The sequence below is a fragment of the Pelecanus crispus genome, chromosome 10 (genome assembly GCF_030463565.1).
Source record: "Pelecanus crispus isolate bPelCri1 chromosome 10, bPelCri1.pri, whole genome shotgun sequence".
NCBI lineage: Eukaryota > Metazoa > Chordata > Aves > Pelecaniformes > Pelecanidae > Pelecanus > Pelecanus crispus.
Genome location: NC_134652.1, coordinates 23,208,885 through 23,227,039, shown reverse-complemented (window position 1 = coordinate 23,227,039; position 18,155 = coordinate 23,208,885). Strand labels below are relative to the sequence as shown.

The window sequence follows — 18,155 nt, the reverse complement described above, 5'->3', positions numbered from 1 at the left end:
GTCCATTCTCAAGAACATAATATTCACTTGTTTTCATTATTCAAGGAATCAAGCTGCCTTTTAATGGAGGCAGCCTGAATTTCTGCATGTGTGTGTACACCAATTGCTTGAATTATTGCTGTGGGGGAAAAAAAGTTGCTTAATGTTTTTACTGTTGCAATGTCTTAAGGCAACAGGTGGGTTGACTGCCACTAGGCCAGTCTCTTCTCCCTCTTGCTTTTGTTCTCTGGTGTCCCTTTTCCACTGCTGTAGGTTTGAAACTAATATTCCCAGCATGTTTTCCACCCTGCTCTCCCTGAGGCCCCCATTTTGCATCTGTAGTAACTTAGTGCGTTGGTACTTGAGCTCTGGGCAATTGTGTTTTGCCATTTTACTTCTGGCAATAACTTGGTGAAGCACAGTCTCGTGGATTGATTCAGGTTGGATAGAAGAATTTGTGTAAATCCATAACAGTAAGGTACACTAAACCTGGGAGACATTTTTGTCATTAAAACATTCTCTTTCCTCTTGGCCCATCAGGCTTTTCTTCATTTCATTCTTTGGATTTTGTCTGTCTCTGATGCTTTTTAGGTTCTCTGACAACACAAGAAATGTCTTGGCTTGTTTGGGATTTGTTGTTCTTCAATTTCCTTTTAATTTTTCCCCTTGGGACTCATGGGCTTCCCTTGAGGAAGGGGTAAACAGAATGGGGTAACATCCAGACAGCTAATTGATGATAAAACTGTAATCTTTTTCTCCAGCCTCTTAGAAATATCAAAGCTTTCCTTTTCACAACATGGTGGATTTGCAATGAGAGAGCTGTTCATAGTGTGGTAGACACATAAAGCTGTGGAGAATTACTGTGCTTTAAAATACCAGGGAAGAAGTTTTAATTTCTCCTGGGCTTTTAAATTGCCTACTTAGTTTGGGCCTGGTACCGTGCAAGACACATAAAATACCATAGTGAAGCAAGTCCAGTGACTGAATAGAGTTCTGTAGAGTGTCACAACCTAATTGCTCTTCCTTCGACATGTGCCAATTTCTTTTAGAGAGGAAAAAGAGTGTTTAAACTTGACATACATCAAACTTGTGCTGTCAGTAAGATGGATGGATCAGTCCATCCTCTGGACTTGGCAGTGTGCAATGCAATTCCCCATAGGTTTCATTTAGCCTAGTCGGCCTTGTTAGAGTGGCCATGCTCTCTTTCTTGTATTAGGAGGGAACCTTGGGAAACCTGGCCCTAATTCACAACAGCAGGAAGATCAATAACTATCAGCGTTTGGTCAAGGGCAGATGAATTTGTCATGGGATGACTGCTTTTTGCTTTGGTTTAGTTTGGTTTAGTAATTTCAGTTAGAGTTGAATGTCATTGCATCAGAGGAGTGCTCACGGGTTCTGAAGCTCAGAGCTGGTGCAGGTCCATCTCAAGAACTGGCTGTTGTCATGTGTATGGTGATTTTCAGTAAGAAATAGTGATTTTCAGTAAGAAATCTTTTGAAACAATTTCAGCTGTTCTAAACAGACAAAAGGTGATGCTTACGTGCATTTCACTCACCCCATTATTATGGGATGTTTTCTTTCTTTAAAGAATAGATGTTAAACTTCCAGTTACCTGTGAAACTCACTGTGATTTAGCTTACTGAAGGACTTTTTCCTTGTAGGTGTTATAGGGAGGTTGATTTCTCTTCCCTGGAAATTGTTCAGAGCTTTGTGTTAAGTAACTTACACCCGGGGGGGGGGGGACACGACCCTTCAGAAAGGGATAAGATCTCAAATCAGTTTTTGTAGAGCTATTGAGGAGTTCAGTTTTCTAGAGTAGGATTAAGTGCCATTATAATTGGTGCTAACAGTTTAGAGCTTGCATCTGTCTGAAAAAGGTTCTGGAATATACAACTACTTTTGTGGCTATCAGGCTCAGGTCAGCTGGATTCCCCCATCTCCTTTCCCTGAGAGCAATCAGCCTCTCTGTAACAGAGATCAAAAATTATTTAAGTAATTCTGAATTTGCATATGTGGCTTTACAAACCATGGGTCTTGATCTAATCTTTCTCTGGAATGTGCTAGCATAATCAGGTGTTGCTCTAGTGCTCATCCGCTAGTATGGCATAAGAGGAAGGGTTTCTAGAAAACAAGTATGGATTAGCATTGAAATTACACTTAATGGTAGATGGGTATTACTGTTCACACTGGCAATAAACACGCTCATGGGAGACCAATTTGGAAACGGTAGCCTTTTACCATGTAGAGTTAATTGATTTGTTGCCTTTCATCAGAATAGTCATGGTCCTTTCAGAGGTATTCAGGTCACAGGGTGGGAGGAAATACTTCAGGATTCATAGCAAGGTCTTCTCCTGGTGACCTTCAACCTTGCTATGCCAAATTACCCCTCAGTTCACTTTAAGAGCTATTCTTGTTTTGAAGCGGAGCCTTTTGAATATAACCTCCGACTAATCTGTGTCAACCATAGCTCAGAAAAAAGTTTGTCAAGATGTAATTATTCCCATCTCTGCTGTCTCCTCAGTGCTAAGAAATAAGAGCAGAATTAAACAACTTTAACTTTTGAAATAAGCTGCTATCCCAACAACTTAATTTTTTTCTGCACTCAGCAATCTGTATGACTGGCGTTAAAAATTCAAGAAGTGAGTAGTCATGTCTGTACTTTAAGTCCATCTGGGTAGAAACATGAAAGCTTGACTTTGTGTAGCTCCATACTTCCTGTTGATGGCATTTGTTTTCCTTGTGAATGAAGTATCTTCTACTTCTTATAATATTACTCCCTCTGGGACAGTATTATGTCTGGGTGAAAAGCACTTGGAAAAACAGTGGAGTCACAGCTGGAGTTGTCAGTGTAATTTTGGCTGAAGATACTCTATAGCAAGTACCTGCTTACGAAAAAATGCCCAGGGATTTTTAATGGGCAGTCAGGACAGCTGAATTTGAAGCATGGTATCAGATGAACCCCCAATAACTAATGGCTAACACTGGTGGGACTGTCAGTGCTCCTGCTTCACTAGTAGATGTAAATAATTCCTAAAGGAGACAACATTTCAGTGAGTTTGTGCTGCCCTGACCAGAGGGTATCAAGAGTCAAATGCTCAGTATGCATTCTGTCATCCTTCCCCAAAATAAAAATCTCAATTCTGAGGGGCGCTTGAGATCTTGGCACTATGGAACAATCATTTGTTAAAGTCATGTTTAATGAAAGGGAGATAAACACATGAAGCTGGAGTGTGACAAATGAAAGCATTCGTGCCATTGTAATGAAATTAGGCAAACAGAACAGGCTTGACAGCTCTGGGTTCCCCCTGTCAAACTGCATTTGTAATTCTAACCTTGCATTCATGTGCGGCTGTGAATGGCACTGTTTCCCTCTTGATATGGTGGGGGCCCCTGAATGACCACTTTAATTCACATGGAATTAGCTTTGAAGCGTATATTTTACAGGCACACTGAAAAAGATTGCAGTTAATTCTCACTTCTTCCTTAATTTTGGGCCTATGTTTACTTCTATCATATGTGAAGCTTTTGGTAACACTTACTATAGTGAAGTATTGATTTCAGAGGTACACAAAGCTTGCTTCCACACATCCCCATGGTGAGTTCTATACTGTGTTGTGCAATCCCAGCAGCCTCTTGAAATAGCTTGCAGTATTTATGTGTTCTGGAAACTAGGATGTAGGCTCCTGGCTCTTCAGCTTCTCCCTAGCTGTCAGAATCCAGTTCTCTTCATTTATTAAGAGCTTAGATTGGGATAAGACAATGGTGTTAAGTCCAGTTGGCAGCCGGTCACGAGCGGTGTTCCCCAGGGCTCTGTTTTAGGGCCAGTCTTGTTCAATATCTTTATCAATGATCTGGATGAGGGGATCGAGTGTGCCCTCAGTAAGTTTGCAGACGACACCAAATTGGGTGGGAGTGTCTATCTGCTCGAGGGTAGGATGGCCCTGCAGAGGGACCTGGACAGGCTGGATCGATGGGCCGTGGCCAAGTGTATGAGGTTCAACAAGGCCAAGTGCCGGGTCCTGCACTTCGGTCACAACAACCCCATGCAACACTACAGGCTTGGGGAGGAGTGGTTGGAAAGCTGCCTGGCCGAAAAGGATCTGGGGGTGTTGGTAGATAGCCGGCTGAACATGAGCCAGCAGTGTGCCCAGGTGGCCAAGAAGGCCAACAGCATCCTGGCTTGTATCAGGAATGCTGTGGCCAGCAGGAGCAGGGAGGTGATTGTCCCCCTGTACTCGGCGCTGGTGAGGCCGCACCTGGAATACTGTGTCCAGTTTTGGGCCCCTCAATACAAGAAAGACATTGAGGTGCTGGAGCGTGTTCAGAGACGGGCAACAAGGCTGGTGAAGGGTCTGGAGCACAGGCCTTATGAGGAGCGGCTGAGGGAACTGGGGTTGTTTAGCCTGGAGAAGAGGAGGCTGAGGGGAGACCTTATCGCTCTCTACAACTACCTGAAAGGAGGCTGTAGTGAGGTGGGTGTTGGTCTCTTCTCCCAAGTAGCTAGCGATAGGACGAGAGGAAATGGGCTCAAGCTGCGCCAGGGGAGGTTTAGGCTGGAAATTAGGAAAAATTTCTTTACGGAAAGGGTGGTCAGGCATTGGAACAGGCTGCCCAGAGAGGTGGTGGAGTCCCCATCCCTGGAAGTGTTCAAAAAACAGGTAGATGTGGCACTTTGGGATATGGTTTAGTCTAGTCTACCCTTGATTGGTTTAGGTGGGCTTGGTAGTGTAGGTTAATGGTTGGACTGGATGATCTTAAAGGTCTTTTCCAACCTAGACGATTCTATGATTCTATATTTTGGGGAACCTGTAGGGAATATCAGGTGGCTATTCTTTTTGATGATCTCTTATTTATCAAGTTTAGTGGACGTTGCCATCAGTATTTTCAGGAAGCAGGACTGGAGATTTCTCTGATCACATTAGCTGCTAGGTCAGACTATATAAGTAGCAATCCATTCTCATTTCAGATAAGAAAATCTCTAGAAACGTGCTATGCATTGCACCGTGTTGCAAGGGCTTCTCTAGACCTTGCAGGAAAAAACGGACCAAAACAATAACAAAAATGCCTTGCCCCCAGGAGAGAGCTGGCAGAGGATTCTTTTCACTTGAAACCTTGATTGTACCAGGACTGTGTGGAGGGAAACATATGTTCAAGAACAAATGAATGCGGCTCATCTAGCTTAGCTTTTTTACGTTTGTTACCCTACATTAATTGGCTGTTAGTGAACTGGAGTTAAATGTTGGACTAAACTTCCTAGCTAGAAGTCAGGGCATGTCTTTCATTGCAGATGCAGGGTGGCATGTGTTCCAGTCAGTCTGGAGAATTTGTTTTCGGAGTGGTAAAACATGTGCCTCCTCCACTCATCAGCTGTAGAGCTGCTGAAATTTTAGTTTTGCCAGGGGACCTAGAACCAATATGCATATACTGTTCTGTGGCTGTTACCTAACCGACTCTATGTAAAGCAAATTCAAGTTCTGCAAGTTTTTAGAGAGGAACAAGTTACTGTGTTTCTGTTCACTAGATTTGTTAATCTTCAAATTAGCCAACAGATAATCACAGGACTAATTCAAAGGAATTTCTCCTTTCCCTGTGATCCTGCATTTTGATCTGGGTGAGATTAAGCCAGTATTTATTCCAGCAGTTAAGATTTCTGAAATGCTTTTGAAAATCTGAAGAGTATGGCTACTCAATACTTTTAGATGGTTTTAAAAGGCAAGCACAGTTTCATCCTTTTTCCTTGTAACTTTTCTTCTCCCTAACTTGCTGAGCGAGACTGCAGGGACTTCTCACCCTTGGGTGAAAAGACAAAATGTTTTGGTGTTTGGTGGGTGGAATGAGAATAAAGCGTATACGAAGTCACATAGGCCAGAAAGTCAGTGTTTGCAGAAAGTGTTTCTGAGGGTGAGTCGTGAAGTGCTTGCTAGTGCCTCAGTTTTCTGTGGCATAAACTCATTGAGTTCTTAGGCAGGAGTCCTGAAGAGCTGGGTTTCTGCTCTGTTACGGTGTTATTTTTTGTCTTTTTCTCATCTTAAGAAGAAAAGAGGATGCCTGTTCATTGTACAGTGCGTAAGCAGAGAAGGTAATAGCACATGCTTGAAGCATTGCTCTTGTCTGAGCTCATCTGCATTGGAGAGGTGCGTGGGATACGATTGAGACAGCCTTTCTGAAGGCTGGGCGTCAAAGGCCAACAGCTGCTGCATAAGAGGAGTCCAGGTCATGTGGTTTGGGTTGCAGTTGCCTGTCCTGGGGACAAATGATGTTGAAATAACTTGTCATAAACAATTTTTTCTCATTCATTTACTCTGATTCGGAACGCATAGCCGATCCTGATAAGAGTCATTCAGGAGTGAAGAGTTGAACTGCCAGAGAAAGCAGCTTATGTGAGCGTTTTAGATCAGGAATGTGCCAACAGTGTGCTAACAATAAGAAACCTCTTCCGAGGGGGACCTGCTCCTGTACTTCGGGAGAAAGGGGATGCCAGAGGTCTGATGCAGCTTGTTTGCTGAAGTGCCAGAATGGCTGGATGGGATTGCTGAAATGGGAGTTAGGTGCTTAAACATGAATTAGTTATTTAAATATCTTTATAGACGTGTGTGTCTAGCACAAATAATCCATAGGATGAATGAAGGAAAGCACTGTGGTCTCAAAGGAATCCTCTCCTCATATTAAAATTGCCAGCCTGAAGAGATGGCTTTCTGATATGCTACTTAAGCTGTTCTTTCCCCTCTTCTCAATCTCCATGTGCTGCTTTGGGCTAGCTGAGCATTTTTGGCTGTACTGCTGGTGCTGGTCTCTGCTTCCCTGAAATTTCATTGTAGGGACCTGTGTGAAAAGAACGGGAAGTGCTTCCTAGCTGGTCCACAAAGCAGCCCAGGCTCTTCATGTAAGACTAAGTTGTTCCCTCGCTTTGAGTAGATTGAAAAGGAAGGCTGCTTGTAGGAATCCCTAGTGAAATTTTGATCTCCTTGTGGACACTTGCTCAGTTTTTCCTCTTGTAATACCCTAGGTCGAGGTCATGCTTGCAGGGCTGGTGGGTTTTGGGGTGGGTTTTTTGTTTGTTTTTTCCCCAGAGTTGAAAGTAGTTACCTAAGCAGAGAACCAGCCTGTGTTTTCTAGTTCAAACAGTGAGAAATGTCTCTTGCTAGGAAATCTACTTGGAGAAACATCTCTCTTGGCAATTCTCAAGTCTCTCACTGGTTATGGTTTCCTCACTTGTAATGCCTGAACCTGAATCTGGCAGAGCAAGAACCAGAGAGTTGAAAAATCAGAGCTGCTTTTTTTTGGAAATCTTTTGTAAAAGTTCAAGTATCTTTATATAGCCTTTGTTTTGCTAAAGGAATTATTAAAGTTATAATTGATTTTACTGCCCTTCCTGAGGTTCTTAGATATTTTCAGGAGAGCATAGCATTGCTTTTACAGTTCGGTGCCAAAAAGATCAAGACTTTATGTAGTGTCTCCTTCATGAAGTTGCTGGGTAGAACAATTCCCTTTAAAGACTATGGTTCTACCTTACCGAAGTATTGTGAAAAGAGCATTATTCAGTTCCTACTGTTCTGTGCTCTAGATTAAACTTGAGCTCTAGTAGTAAAAGCTAGCATGGAGTGCACCTTGCAGTTGTAGTTACTGATCTGAAAGGGCTGGCAAATTGGTTCTGGACACTGCCACGTTCAGTATATAAGGCTATGAAAACCTTTCAGGAAGAGAGCTTCTGAACTAACTTTACTGAGATCAACAGGATTGAGTTAAAAGGTTTGATCTTCGACTCACTGACTTGTTTGCAGAATTTTTACTTGGTTAAAAACTTCCAAGTAGCTTTGGTGCTACTTTCAGATGCTGAACTGATACTTCAGCCAATGAGAGTAATCTGCTTCAAGACAGGATATAGCAAGAATAGCTACAGTATGAGTGGTTGCTTCTAATCTTCCTATTGAAGCAAGCACCGCTACCGAGATCGAGTTCTACTTTGAAAAGGGAACTGGTGACCCCTGTAAGTTCTCAGTGCCTGCAAATGCTGCTGGTAAGAAGAGCTCATTGTAGTAATCAAGTGAATATTCCTCAGATGCAAACAATTAGCGGCGTCATTGGTGTTTCACTGAAATTTAGATCTTTCAGACAGTAGTCCTTTTAGTGGGCAAGTCTTGCACTAAAAATACTCTCTTATTGTTCAGTATTTTTTTTCAATAACACAGCACCAACTATCCAGTCTGAAACAGTTTTATAGCATACACAGTCAGTTTCAGAGAGCTTGATGTAAAATGCTGTGTTACCATGAAAGCTAGAGTCTCTGAATATCAGGAAAGCTGGCCGGAGTTGCTGTGTAATCAACAGTATGTGTCTAAGTTAAATTCTAATTATGACAAGCCATTTTGTCATGTTCGTGTAAGTTGGGAATTTCAGTTAGAATGCAGGGGAATTTAATCTTTAACCACATCAAGATTCACACTTTTAATTGAAAGGAAAAAATGGAACTCCCCCCACTCTTGTAAAGAAAATGTTGTCCCGAAAATGGATTAATGGAGAGTGTGATATCCTGTGTATCCTCTGCTAGCAGGTTTGTCTTCATCTTATTCCACCTGTGCAGCTATATACGTCTGAATTCCCATTTTTCTTACTGATCAAGGTGCAGCTTTTCCCTCCAGGGGCTCACTGCATTGAAGGAGGCTGGAGGAATTGACGGGACTATGATGGGGCTGTCTGTCCTATAGAAAGGATCAGTTTTGGAGAAGTTTGAGTGTTGATCCTTAGTAGTCTTACTATATTTAATGTTGTCCATATGCTTGTAACCAGACAAGTGCTCTATAAAGCACACTTAAATAAACATTGATGAAAGCATGGTTTATGATCCTCTACATTTCCATGAGCTACTGAGAGGTGACACAATTGTAATGTCACACCAGGATATTATCTGATAAGTTGGGGGAGTTGTTCTTAAGCCAAAAAGATTGAATCATCACGTTCCTTTTAACCTCTCACAAGTTAGTGGTGTTGGCCTGATTTGAACTGGTGGCTGAAAGGTAAGAGACTGTGTAATGATTCCCAAAGTTCCTTTTTTTACTTGTGGTTTTGCTTAAGTTAACAGAAAAACTATAGCACTTCGATGTTGTTCTCCATGGTAAAAAACCTGCATTATCTTCCTCCTTTGCTTCCTCACCATAATTTGTCACAGTTATGTTAATATTCTTTCTGATAGGCTTTTTACTTTGATACTTAATGCTTTTCAATAGGAAATATGATAAAGTGGAATTTCACTTATCTTAGAATCAGGAGGGTTTGGATTTTTTTCTTTTAAAGTAAAATAATTGAGTTATGTTGGTAGATAGAAAAGCAGCAGCTTGTCTAAGGATTCAGGAATTACAGGCTTTTTTCCTCCCCTGCCTCAAAGAAGCTCATATGACAGATAAGTGCAATATTGGATCATCAAGAATATAAATGCCAGTGTTCTTATGAGACTATTAGCCATTAGACTTGTTAACTTTTATTAGGAATAAAACATAGGTTAAGCAACTTGAGCCAAGTGTTTGTACTTAGATATTTCTGGTCTCAGAATTATCCAAGTTACTTTTAATACACTCTGTGTACTGGCTGTATTGTGGTTGCTTTCACCTGCTTTTTAATGCTTTTTCTCCTAAATCCTCCTCAGGACTTCTCTTACCTTGATTCCTTGTGTTGGGTTTTTTTGTTTGGTTTGGGGTTTTGTTTTGGTGGTGTGTTTTGGTGTGTGTGTGGCCCTTTTTTTTTGGTCACTTTTCCTAGTTCTGGCTATTCTTTTCTGTATTGCTGTTTCATTCCCAAAGCTTCCATTGATCCTCTTGAAAAGTTGAGGAGATTTGTTAGTTCTTTCTCCAGCTCAACAGCTCAGTGCATCTGCCTTCTTGTATTGCAGCTTTAGAGAGGATACTTGCTGTCCAAAGCAGCAAGTAGAGAAGAGTGCCCTTTTTTCTTCTTTGGTTGAGAGGCTTATACAGGTATTCTGAGAACAAGACAGAAGAGTTTTTAAATTTGTTTGTTTCCTGTCTTTGCCAAGCAAACTTCTAGTGTTGCAGAAATGCAGTTTGTATTCAGGCAAAGAGCTGCAAGAGATCCAACTAACCTGGTTGTATATTTGTACTATGCATGTGATTAGTATGAGGCTGTGTGTATAGCAGGACGTTACAGAAGTGGTGGAAGGTGGGGCAGGGTCTATATAGTTCATGTGATCACACAATTCCAGGAGTACTAGGAAAATGCAACCGTATCTGCCAGTTAATTAAAGCATAAATTTAGGCAGCAGTGGCTCTGTGGTGTTTACAGAGTGTTCTTACCATATGATTTGTTTTAGAAGGCTCCAGAAGGCTATTTTGAACTGTATAAGAAAGTGAACTTCACAAACCATTGCTTTTTTTTTTTTTAAAAAAAAAAAAGTGTGTGTGTATTTAAAAGCAACACTGACTCTCCCACCAGCCTTCTGAAACTAAGCTATTGCAGGCCTCTTTCCTCTGAGATCAAGCTTGCTGTTGGTTCTTAAAGAGAAAGTGAATCCTAACGAATCGAGTCTTAATTTAATGTGTCTTTAAAATTATTTTTATTTTAACAGAGCTATCCGAAATTGAACCCAACATCTTTCTTCGACCTTTCCTGGAAGTAATCCGTTCTGAAGACACTACAGGCCCCATAACTGGATTGGCCCTCACCTCTGTGAATAAGTTCCTTTCATATGCACTAATAGGTACGTTATGTGGCTTCCTGGGATTTACCAAAATGCCAGCCAAATGCATCTCCTTGAGACGTGTCTTTGGCCAGGATACATGCTTGCAGTCTTAATGAGGAGATTGGGGAAATAAGAAAATTGCCATTAATGCTGGGGAAATAGGCATCTGCACTTTCTTAATATCATACCTGCTGGTCTTTTATGGCACTACAGCAATGGCTGGAAATGGAGCCAAAGCTTCTAGTCTGCCCTGACTGCTGCATGTGCTTATGGCCCACTGCTGGACTGTAGTGCTCACCAAATGCTTTTCAATGCAGTCTGAGCAAAAGGGCCAGGGAGGGGAGAACACCAGCTTGGATTACAATGTTGTAATATACATAAACACAGTAGAACTTACTTCGTTTTGTGGACTAGTATTTGTGCTCTAGAGTGAGGATTTTTTTTGCCCAGTCCCAGACCCTGTCCAGTGGTGTGCCAGTACTCTTCACTTGTCACAGTTGTCATGGCAGAGACAGTTTTGCTGCTGCCGAGACTTTCAAATGTGCACATTCTCTTTTATATTTGTGAAAGACTAATAATGTGCATGTGGTCAGTTCCCATGGCTCAGCTGGTTTTCTGTCTGCCTTCAGTGTGTCATCCTGTTGTTAGGGGTGCTTGATTTTTCTGCATAAATTCTGTTAGTACTTTCTGATCATACCTGTGTGAACTACAAAACTTGTTATCTATGTTTGTTTATCTGTAGTCTCACTTGGAGAAAATTATTTTACCTGTCTTCCTCCTGCCCAAGTTCAGATTTCTCAGTTCTTTTCCTCCCTTATGTTGTAAGTGAACGCTGTTGAATCTTTGGCACTGTTGTTTTAAATATTTTGTTCTTTGGAGTTAGCATGAGGGAAGTTAGAGAAAGAAAGGGCTTGATGTATATGCAGACCACTTTTGTGGGAAAGACCCAGAATTAAAATGGGGACTTTCAGGAAATTTTTTTAAGAGTTTGATGGAAATTTAGCATATCAAGGCATCAATTAGTGGGCAGTATTGGGTAAAATTAAGTGACAAAAAAATAACAAAAAATTATGTAATATCAACGTCACTTCGTAGGACAATACAGAAATCTTAATAAATAAGCCTGTAAAACATGTCCCTCTGAAGGACTAAGCAATAATGCAAAATATGTTAGTTTCAACATAGAATGAGGGATGGATTCCTTCTGGGCTTTTGTGATCTGGGTGGGATCAGAACATGAGGCTGGTATCACGTGTCCAGGCAAGTGTCTGCACAGGCAACTGGCTACAAATACTTGATTTGAGGCAGAAACAGGAAAAGATGTGGTTAAGAATTTGTAGCCTTTCTCTAGCTACTTGTCATTTAGAATATTAATTAGGTCACTCCAGCAAGGGCACATCCCTGTAACTGTTGGTAAGCATGTGTCTTTGTAGTAGACAGTGGAAAAGACCCTCTGCCTGGCTTTTGTTGTGGAGCAGAACCTGTAATCTAAGACCTCCGTTGCTGCTTCAGGTGACATTCACAGCGGCCTTGTCCTTTGTGCTGCTCCAGATACCAGTGAGGCTGGGATTAGTGGTGCTGGCTGAACATCTGGCTAGGGTTGTGTTGTTAAATTAAAGGTTTTTGGTCTTGTATTTCTCTTTGTAATATAAGACTAAAGATGGTCTAAAGACTGTTTGCCTAAAGACAGGAAAAGCTTAAAACTGTCCTTAATATACGAATCTGTTTTAAACTGTATGGAACAAGGAAGGACAGACTCCGGCATAACCACAGTGGGGAAATTTCAGTGTGGCTGATACTTGTGGTGCATTTTGGGGCTGCATAGTTGACAGGTGAAACCAGTGCTTTTTTCAGAAGTGTCATTAGCTGTGTCTGTTCTCTGAGCGGATGGCTTTTGCTCTACCCACTGTGCTGAAAACCAGTGGGCAGTGAAAGGGCCAAACTCCCCTGATAATTATCTTTGTTTAAAACTGCTTTATTTTCCTATTTCCAAAGCATTTCATTGCTAATCCTCGTGCTGTCTCACTGTTTTTCTTACTCTGTCACATGTCAGCAGGTGGTTATCTGTCTACTTTTCAGGCCAGTATTGCTGAGGGGTATGTTTTAAAGCCAGTTAGAAAAGAATAAATATTGAGTAGCCCTTGAGACTTCTGATCTCTAGTAGTCTGAACTGCAAAGATCTGTTCTGAGATTGTTGGATGCAGCAGTGTTCAATCACAGCTCAGTTAGATAAAATGACTTGATATCCACCATGTGTGGTTTTGGTAGGAATAGGTAGCCTTGCAGAGATTATCCTCTGCTCTGAAGGAAGTATTACTGTTTCAAGAGTTATAGTCAATATATTACATAGTAATTTTTAAAGTACAAGAAAACTGTGCAATGATACTAAACTCCCATTGATTTTTATCCCTCAGATTAGTAATTTCCTTACTCAGCAGTTTTGCCATAGCTAGCTAGCTGTCAGCCTTTTTGATGAGCTCAGACCTTAGCTATAGGAAGATTAGTGGCTGCATTTCAGAATTGAATTTGTTGTATTTTCCTCAGAAAAAGTATGTGCTCTCTTTATTATCACAGTGTGTCCACAGCAGCTTCTGGCTCCATTTCTAAAGTTAACTTTCCCTGGTGTTCCTGAAAACCACATACCTGTAAGAGGGTAGCTGTTGCTCAGCTTCCAGAGAGAGGACTTGCTTTTTGGGGAGTTTAAAGCTTTTTCTCCCCTCTACCTTCTCTGCCTCCTTGGTGATTTATTTTAGTTCCATTAAAAGTGTTACTGAGCAGGCTTCTGGCTTTCCTGGATTTCCTTGATGGTCAGGAGCCTGGATTTTCTGCTTTCTGCTTGTTCTTTTGCCCGCCTGTTGTCGGAGTACACCCCATATGAAATGTGTAAGTCTACATGGGGTCTCTGGATCTTTGCATTGTAGGTGGAAATTTTCACACTGGTATTTTGCTTCACACAAACTTATCTTTTTTTAGTGATTCTGAGCAGGCATTGACACATCTTTCTGTACTGCTTCCTCACATGGGAACAAAGAAGCGGGTTTATCTTTTCTGTATCTTCTTTCTGCAACGTAGAAGTATCTGTGCTTTTAATTGAACTCAAGAGGCTTTATAAATTGACCTGAATTTGTAGAGCTGTTCCAGGGAGTCAGGACTGAAGTAGTCAGGCGTGATGTGTGTTGGGAGAGAGGTGTGTTTATTAGTGTTGAAGGTAGGGGCTAGAACAGCGAAGCAGTAGTCATAGATCTGTTAAAGAAGCATATGCACAACTTGCTTGCATTTCCTTTTCACACAGACTATTTATCCAAAACTATTGACTAAATGTATCCCTAAGCCTACAGCAACTCATATCTATTGGAGGAGGTGACAGTGAAGTGAATCTGCGTGTTCTGCCTGCAGGAGCCTTTTTCTGCAGCAAGTGGCTCTTTCCTCTTGATGCCCGCTTAGCTGCTTTCCACTGTATTTGTTGAGGTTGGTTAACAGTAATGCTAATGTAGGTGCTGGCATTGTAACACCACTGGTCTTTATCTGACTTAATTGAGGCAATTTAGAATGATCCTACATCACCATTGGTGGTTTAAGCTATTATTTCCATTTGTGAGTAAGAGTGCACAGGGTACCAACATTTGGCTGATTTTATTGCCTCTGGTAGAAGAGTGGTACCTTCTAACCAATTTATTAGCCATTATCAAAGGTACACAGAGGACTGCCTTTGACAGCCAGGCCTCTTACCTAATGCTTCCTAGTATCAGAGTTCGGTATCCTGTTGAGTGCTGCTGCTGAAGCAGGTGAAAAATGACTGATTGGTCTTAGAACAAACTTCTTGATAGCTCGGTGAGGTTCGACTAGCAAAAGGAGAGGAGAGGAACTCACTCTCGACTGTGTAAGTTTGGGTTAGGTGGGGATTTTTTGTGTGTGTGTGGTGTGTGTGTGTGTGACAACTATGTCAAAAGTAGGTAAGCTCTGCTCTTAATAGAGATGTGTAAGAGATGGCAAAGGAGAAGTGCTGTTCCTATGCAGATTTATGGGATTCTGAAGTACACTGATTGCATTTCAGTTCTGTGCAGCTATGAGAAGTTTCTTATCCTGCAGCCCTTCAGAATCTCCACAGCGTGGTGGAGGCTGCTCTCTTTGGACCACAATAAAGGCAGCTTTCTTTAATGCCTAGGGCTTAGCCCCTCCTAGGTGTGAACACAACTGGAGTCAAAAAGGGAGTCTGCAAAGCTTCTCTGCAAAGTATACAAGGTCTTACTTGGTTCCTCTGTCAGCTTCGTTCTTGCTGGAGTTCAAGAGGCCCCACTGCCAATTAATGAGGTATTAACTAGTGTTTAGGTTGTCTCCTTTCTTTCCTAATGACTGTTTAGGTAGGAAGGTAACAAGATTCTTGCCCAGTGCCGTATTGTTTAAGTGAGAATGAAATCAAAGCCGGAGGCAGCTTTTCTGAAGCCACTGTAATGTGGCACAAGATACGGTTACTAGCAACAATCTCGTCCTAAACATTCTCTCAACTGCACCATTGTTTGTAGCTACAGAAGACTGAAACAGAGAGAAGGAGCCTTGATGAATGATTGAAGCGGGAGGCCTGCAACTCTGATATCTAAACTGTGATCGTGTTTGTCTGTTGTTGTCTCTGGGGAACGCTACTGGTCCATTCCTTCCCCAGCTCCTACTCCTTGGGAGGGATGTAGAACAAGAGACAATTTTTCCTTCTCAATCTAGTGGAACCTGTTTGGCATTTTCTCCTCGTGGGAGTAAATTTGAGGTCCCTATGTTTAAGCGCTGTTTTCTCGTCTTTCCCAAGGAGGAAGTGAATGCATTTAACAGCTGATTGTGCTATATTGTAGGGAACAGGATGTAGTCTTACAAATTAACATCTGAAAAAATATGGAACCAGTAACAACTAAACTGTAATTCTTTTCTTTGTTAGGTTACATCTTTTCGCAAATGTAAACAGACTCTTGATAAAGTCTTTCTGAAAGCTCCCGGTTTTAAACTCGTTTCTGTTACTGGGAGGTGAGTTTCGCTCTTGTAGGGTCAACTCACTCCAAGTCACACAAATTAAGGAAGCAGATGGCAACAAAGTATCTCTGTGTAGATGTCTCCCCACAGAGGTGGTAGGCTGTAGGTAGCCTTTCCCTGTCATATATTTTTATTCTGTTACTCAGATCCCAGCCATGAGGGCACAGCAGAGGGGATGGAGAACATGGCAGATGCTGTCACTCATGCCCGATTTGTGGGCACGGATCATGCGAGCGATGAGGTTGTCCTGATGAAAATTCTGCAGGTAAGTGGAGAGAAATGGTAATTACCATAATGGTTGCTGCCCGTTGTGGAACATATCCTGTTACATGGAGATGAAGAGGAGGGAGCAATGTTTTGACTCTGCAGGAGCTTAGTGACAGACTTTATTTTTAAACAGATGGCTCATATACCTGCGGTAAAAGCTTTTCCAAATGAAAATAATTAAAAGCTTAAATGAAATGATTTTTAAATTAAGGGCTTGATAATGTGGTAGTGTTGATAATCCTACCTTGTGCGTGGTCTGTGTTAGTGAGGGGTAAATTAAGCATATGGAGCTCTCTAACTTATTTTTGAGAAAAAGTCTTTGTAGAGACAAACCTATGAACTATACACCTTTTTGGTCTATGTAGTTACTGACTTTAAATATGGGGTAGTATGCAGCTTATCAGGCCTCTTTTAGAAGTGGGTCAGGAGATCACTTGTCTCCTAATCTGTCTGTTTCTTGAGCACAGTGTTCAGTTTGAAATGACTCCTGGAAAACCCTTCTGCTCATGGCAGTCCTTCTTGAGGAAGCCAACCTTCTCTTGGAAATGCATGCAAGTATCATTGTACCATGGGGCATATGTGCGCTGTTCTTTGCAGGTTTTGAGGACCTTGCTGCTCACTCCAGTGGGAGCCCACCTCACCAATGAATCTGTGTGCGAGATCATGCAGTCCTGTTTCCGCATATGCTTTGAAATGAGACTCAGCGGTAGGTTTGTTCATACTTCTGCAGTTAAGAAATGATTTGGTTTCCTCAGCATTAACTAGTTCTCTTGTAGAACATGCAGCCGTGGAAAGCTGCTGAGCTTTATATTGTTATGTCTTTCTACAACTTCATGGAAAATTTGTTAGGAGTTCGTGGTACAGCTTTTGCCTGCTCTTTTTCCCCAGCTTTGTGGCGCCACCTTGTGATTATACGCCCATCTGCAGTAATGCAGTGTTGGAGCTGGTTTTAATAAATTTGCTGTAATCTCTGTAAACAAGGCTTGGAGGGGAGTCTGCTTGAAGAAGCCTCTTGATAATATCACACTGAGTAATGACACCTGTGTTATTTGTTTTTGTCTTCGCAGAGTTATTGAGAAAATCTGCAGAGCACACTCTGGTCGACATGGTGCAGCTGCTCTTCACAAGGTAAACCTGCTTGTGTTTGCCTCAGCATTGCCGAGATGGCCCTCTAAGGACAGAAAGATTCCACACTTCCACTTAAGGGCCCTCAGAAAAATCATCCAAAATGGTCATTATTTAGAGGTGGAAGGGGATGAAGGATTTGGCACTTTTCTCTTGGGCTGACCCTGTCAGACTGCAGGGAGACAGAGGTAGGGAAAGTTGCCTGGTTTAAGGTGTCCTTTGAGGAGAGATGGACAGCCAAGTAATGAAGAGCTTTAGGATAGGGAACCAGTTTGAGGACAGAGAATGCAAACTTCACTTTAAAAAAAAAAAAAAAAAAAAAAAAGGGCAGGGGGGAGTGCTCTAAAAAATATAGCACTCTCCAGGAGGGAGAACAGCAATGGTGTTGAATAGTCACATGTTGATTTTGAGCTGTGAGCTTTGACCTCACATATCAAAGAGAATGTTAAACTCTTGAGATCATATGTCTTGGACAAATGTTCTGCCCTTTTCAGCACCCTTCAGGTAATTAAGATTACTTCTTTTAAACTCAAGTAAGTTATTTAACTTCAAAACTGTTTCTCCAGATAGTGAAGTAATCATAGACTTTCTCTGGGTATTGTAAAAAGGAAATGTGCAGGATCTAGAAATACCTTTAGGAGAACAGGATTGTAGTAAAACTGACAGCTTGTGAAATACAGCTCTCATAATTTTATTTTTTTTTCCCCCATTGTCACACTCAGTTCCAGTGGGTTCTCAGTTGGTTGGTTTTGGTTTTGTTTTTCTTTTTCTTTTCCTCTGTGCACCCTGTGTCATGCAGTGCACTGGACAAATGTGGGGCAGAGTCAGAATCAATCTCTCCAAAAAGGAGAGACCACATTACTTCTTCTCCAAATGCATATGTGAATTTTACTGAGTGCTTACTCATTACTTATTGTGTATCCTCTCCTCTGTCCTTCTTGATAAGGCTTGGAGACACCACCGCCATCTGTGCCTGTGGACATAGGGATATAGAAGCAAGGCAAAGACAGCAACTGCAGGGATGGTTTGGCCATCTTGCTTTCCAGAAAAAGAAATGGCCAAAGCTATGCTGCAAGGCTTT

General features: G+C 41.7%; 1 protein-coding gene across 2 annotated transcripts in view; it reads left to right on the top strand.

Annotated features, from left to right (window-relative positions):
• The window catches only part of GBF1 (golgi brefeldin A resistant guanine nucleotide exchange factor 1), a 113,513-nt gene that overhangs the window by 53,410 nt on the left and 41,948 nt on the right, over positions 1-18,155 (top strand). For both annotated transcript variants that reach the window (XM_075717938.1, XM_075717936.1), the window contains exons 4-7: positions 10,553-10,684; positions 15,829-15,947; positions 16,547-16,655; positions 17,017-17,077. In XM_075717938.1, coding sequence (XP_075574053.1) covers positions 10,553-10,684; positions 15,829-15,947; positions 16,547-16,655; positions 17,017-17,077 — 421 coding nt within the window. The remainder of the gene's footprint in view (positions 1-10,552; positions 10,685-15,828; positions 15,948-16,546; positions 16,656-17,016; positions 17,078-18,155) is intronic.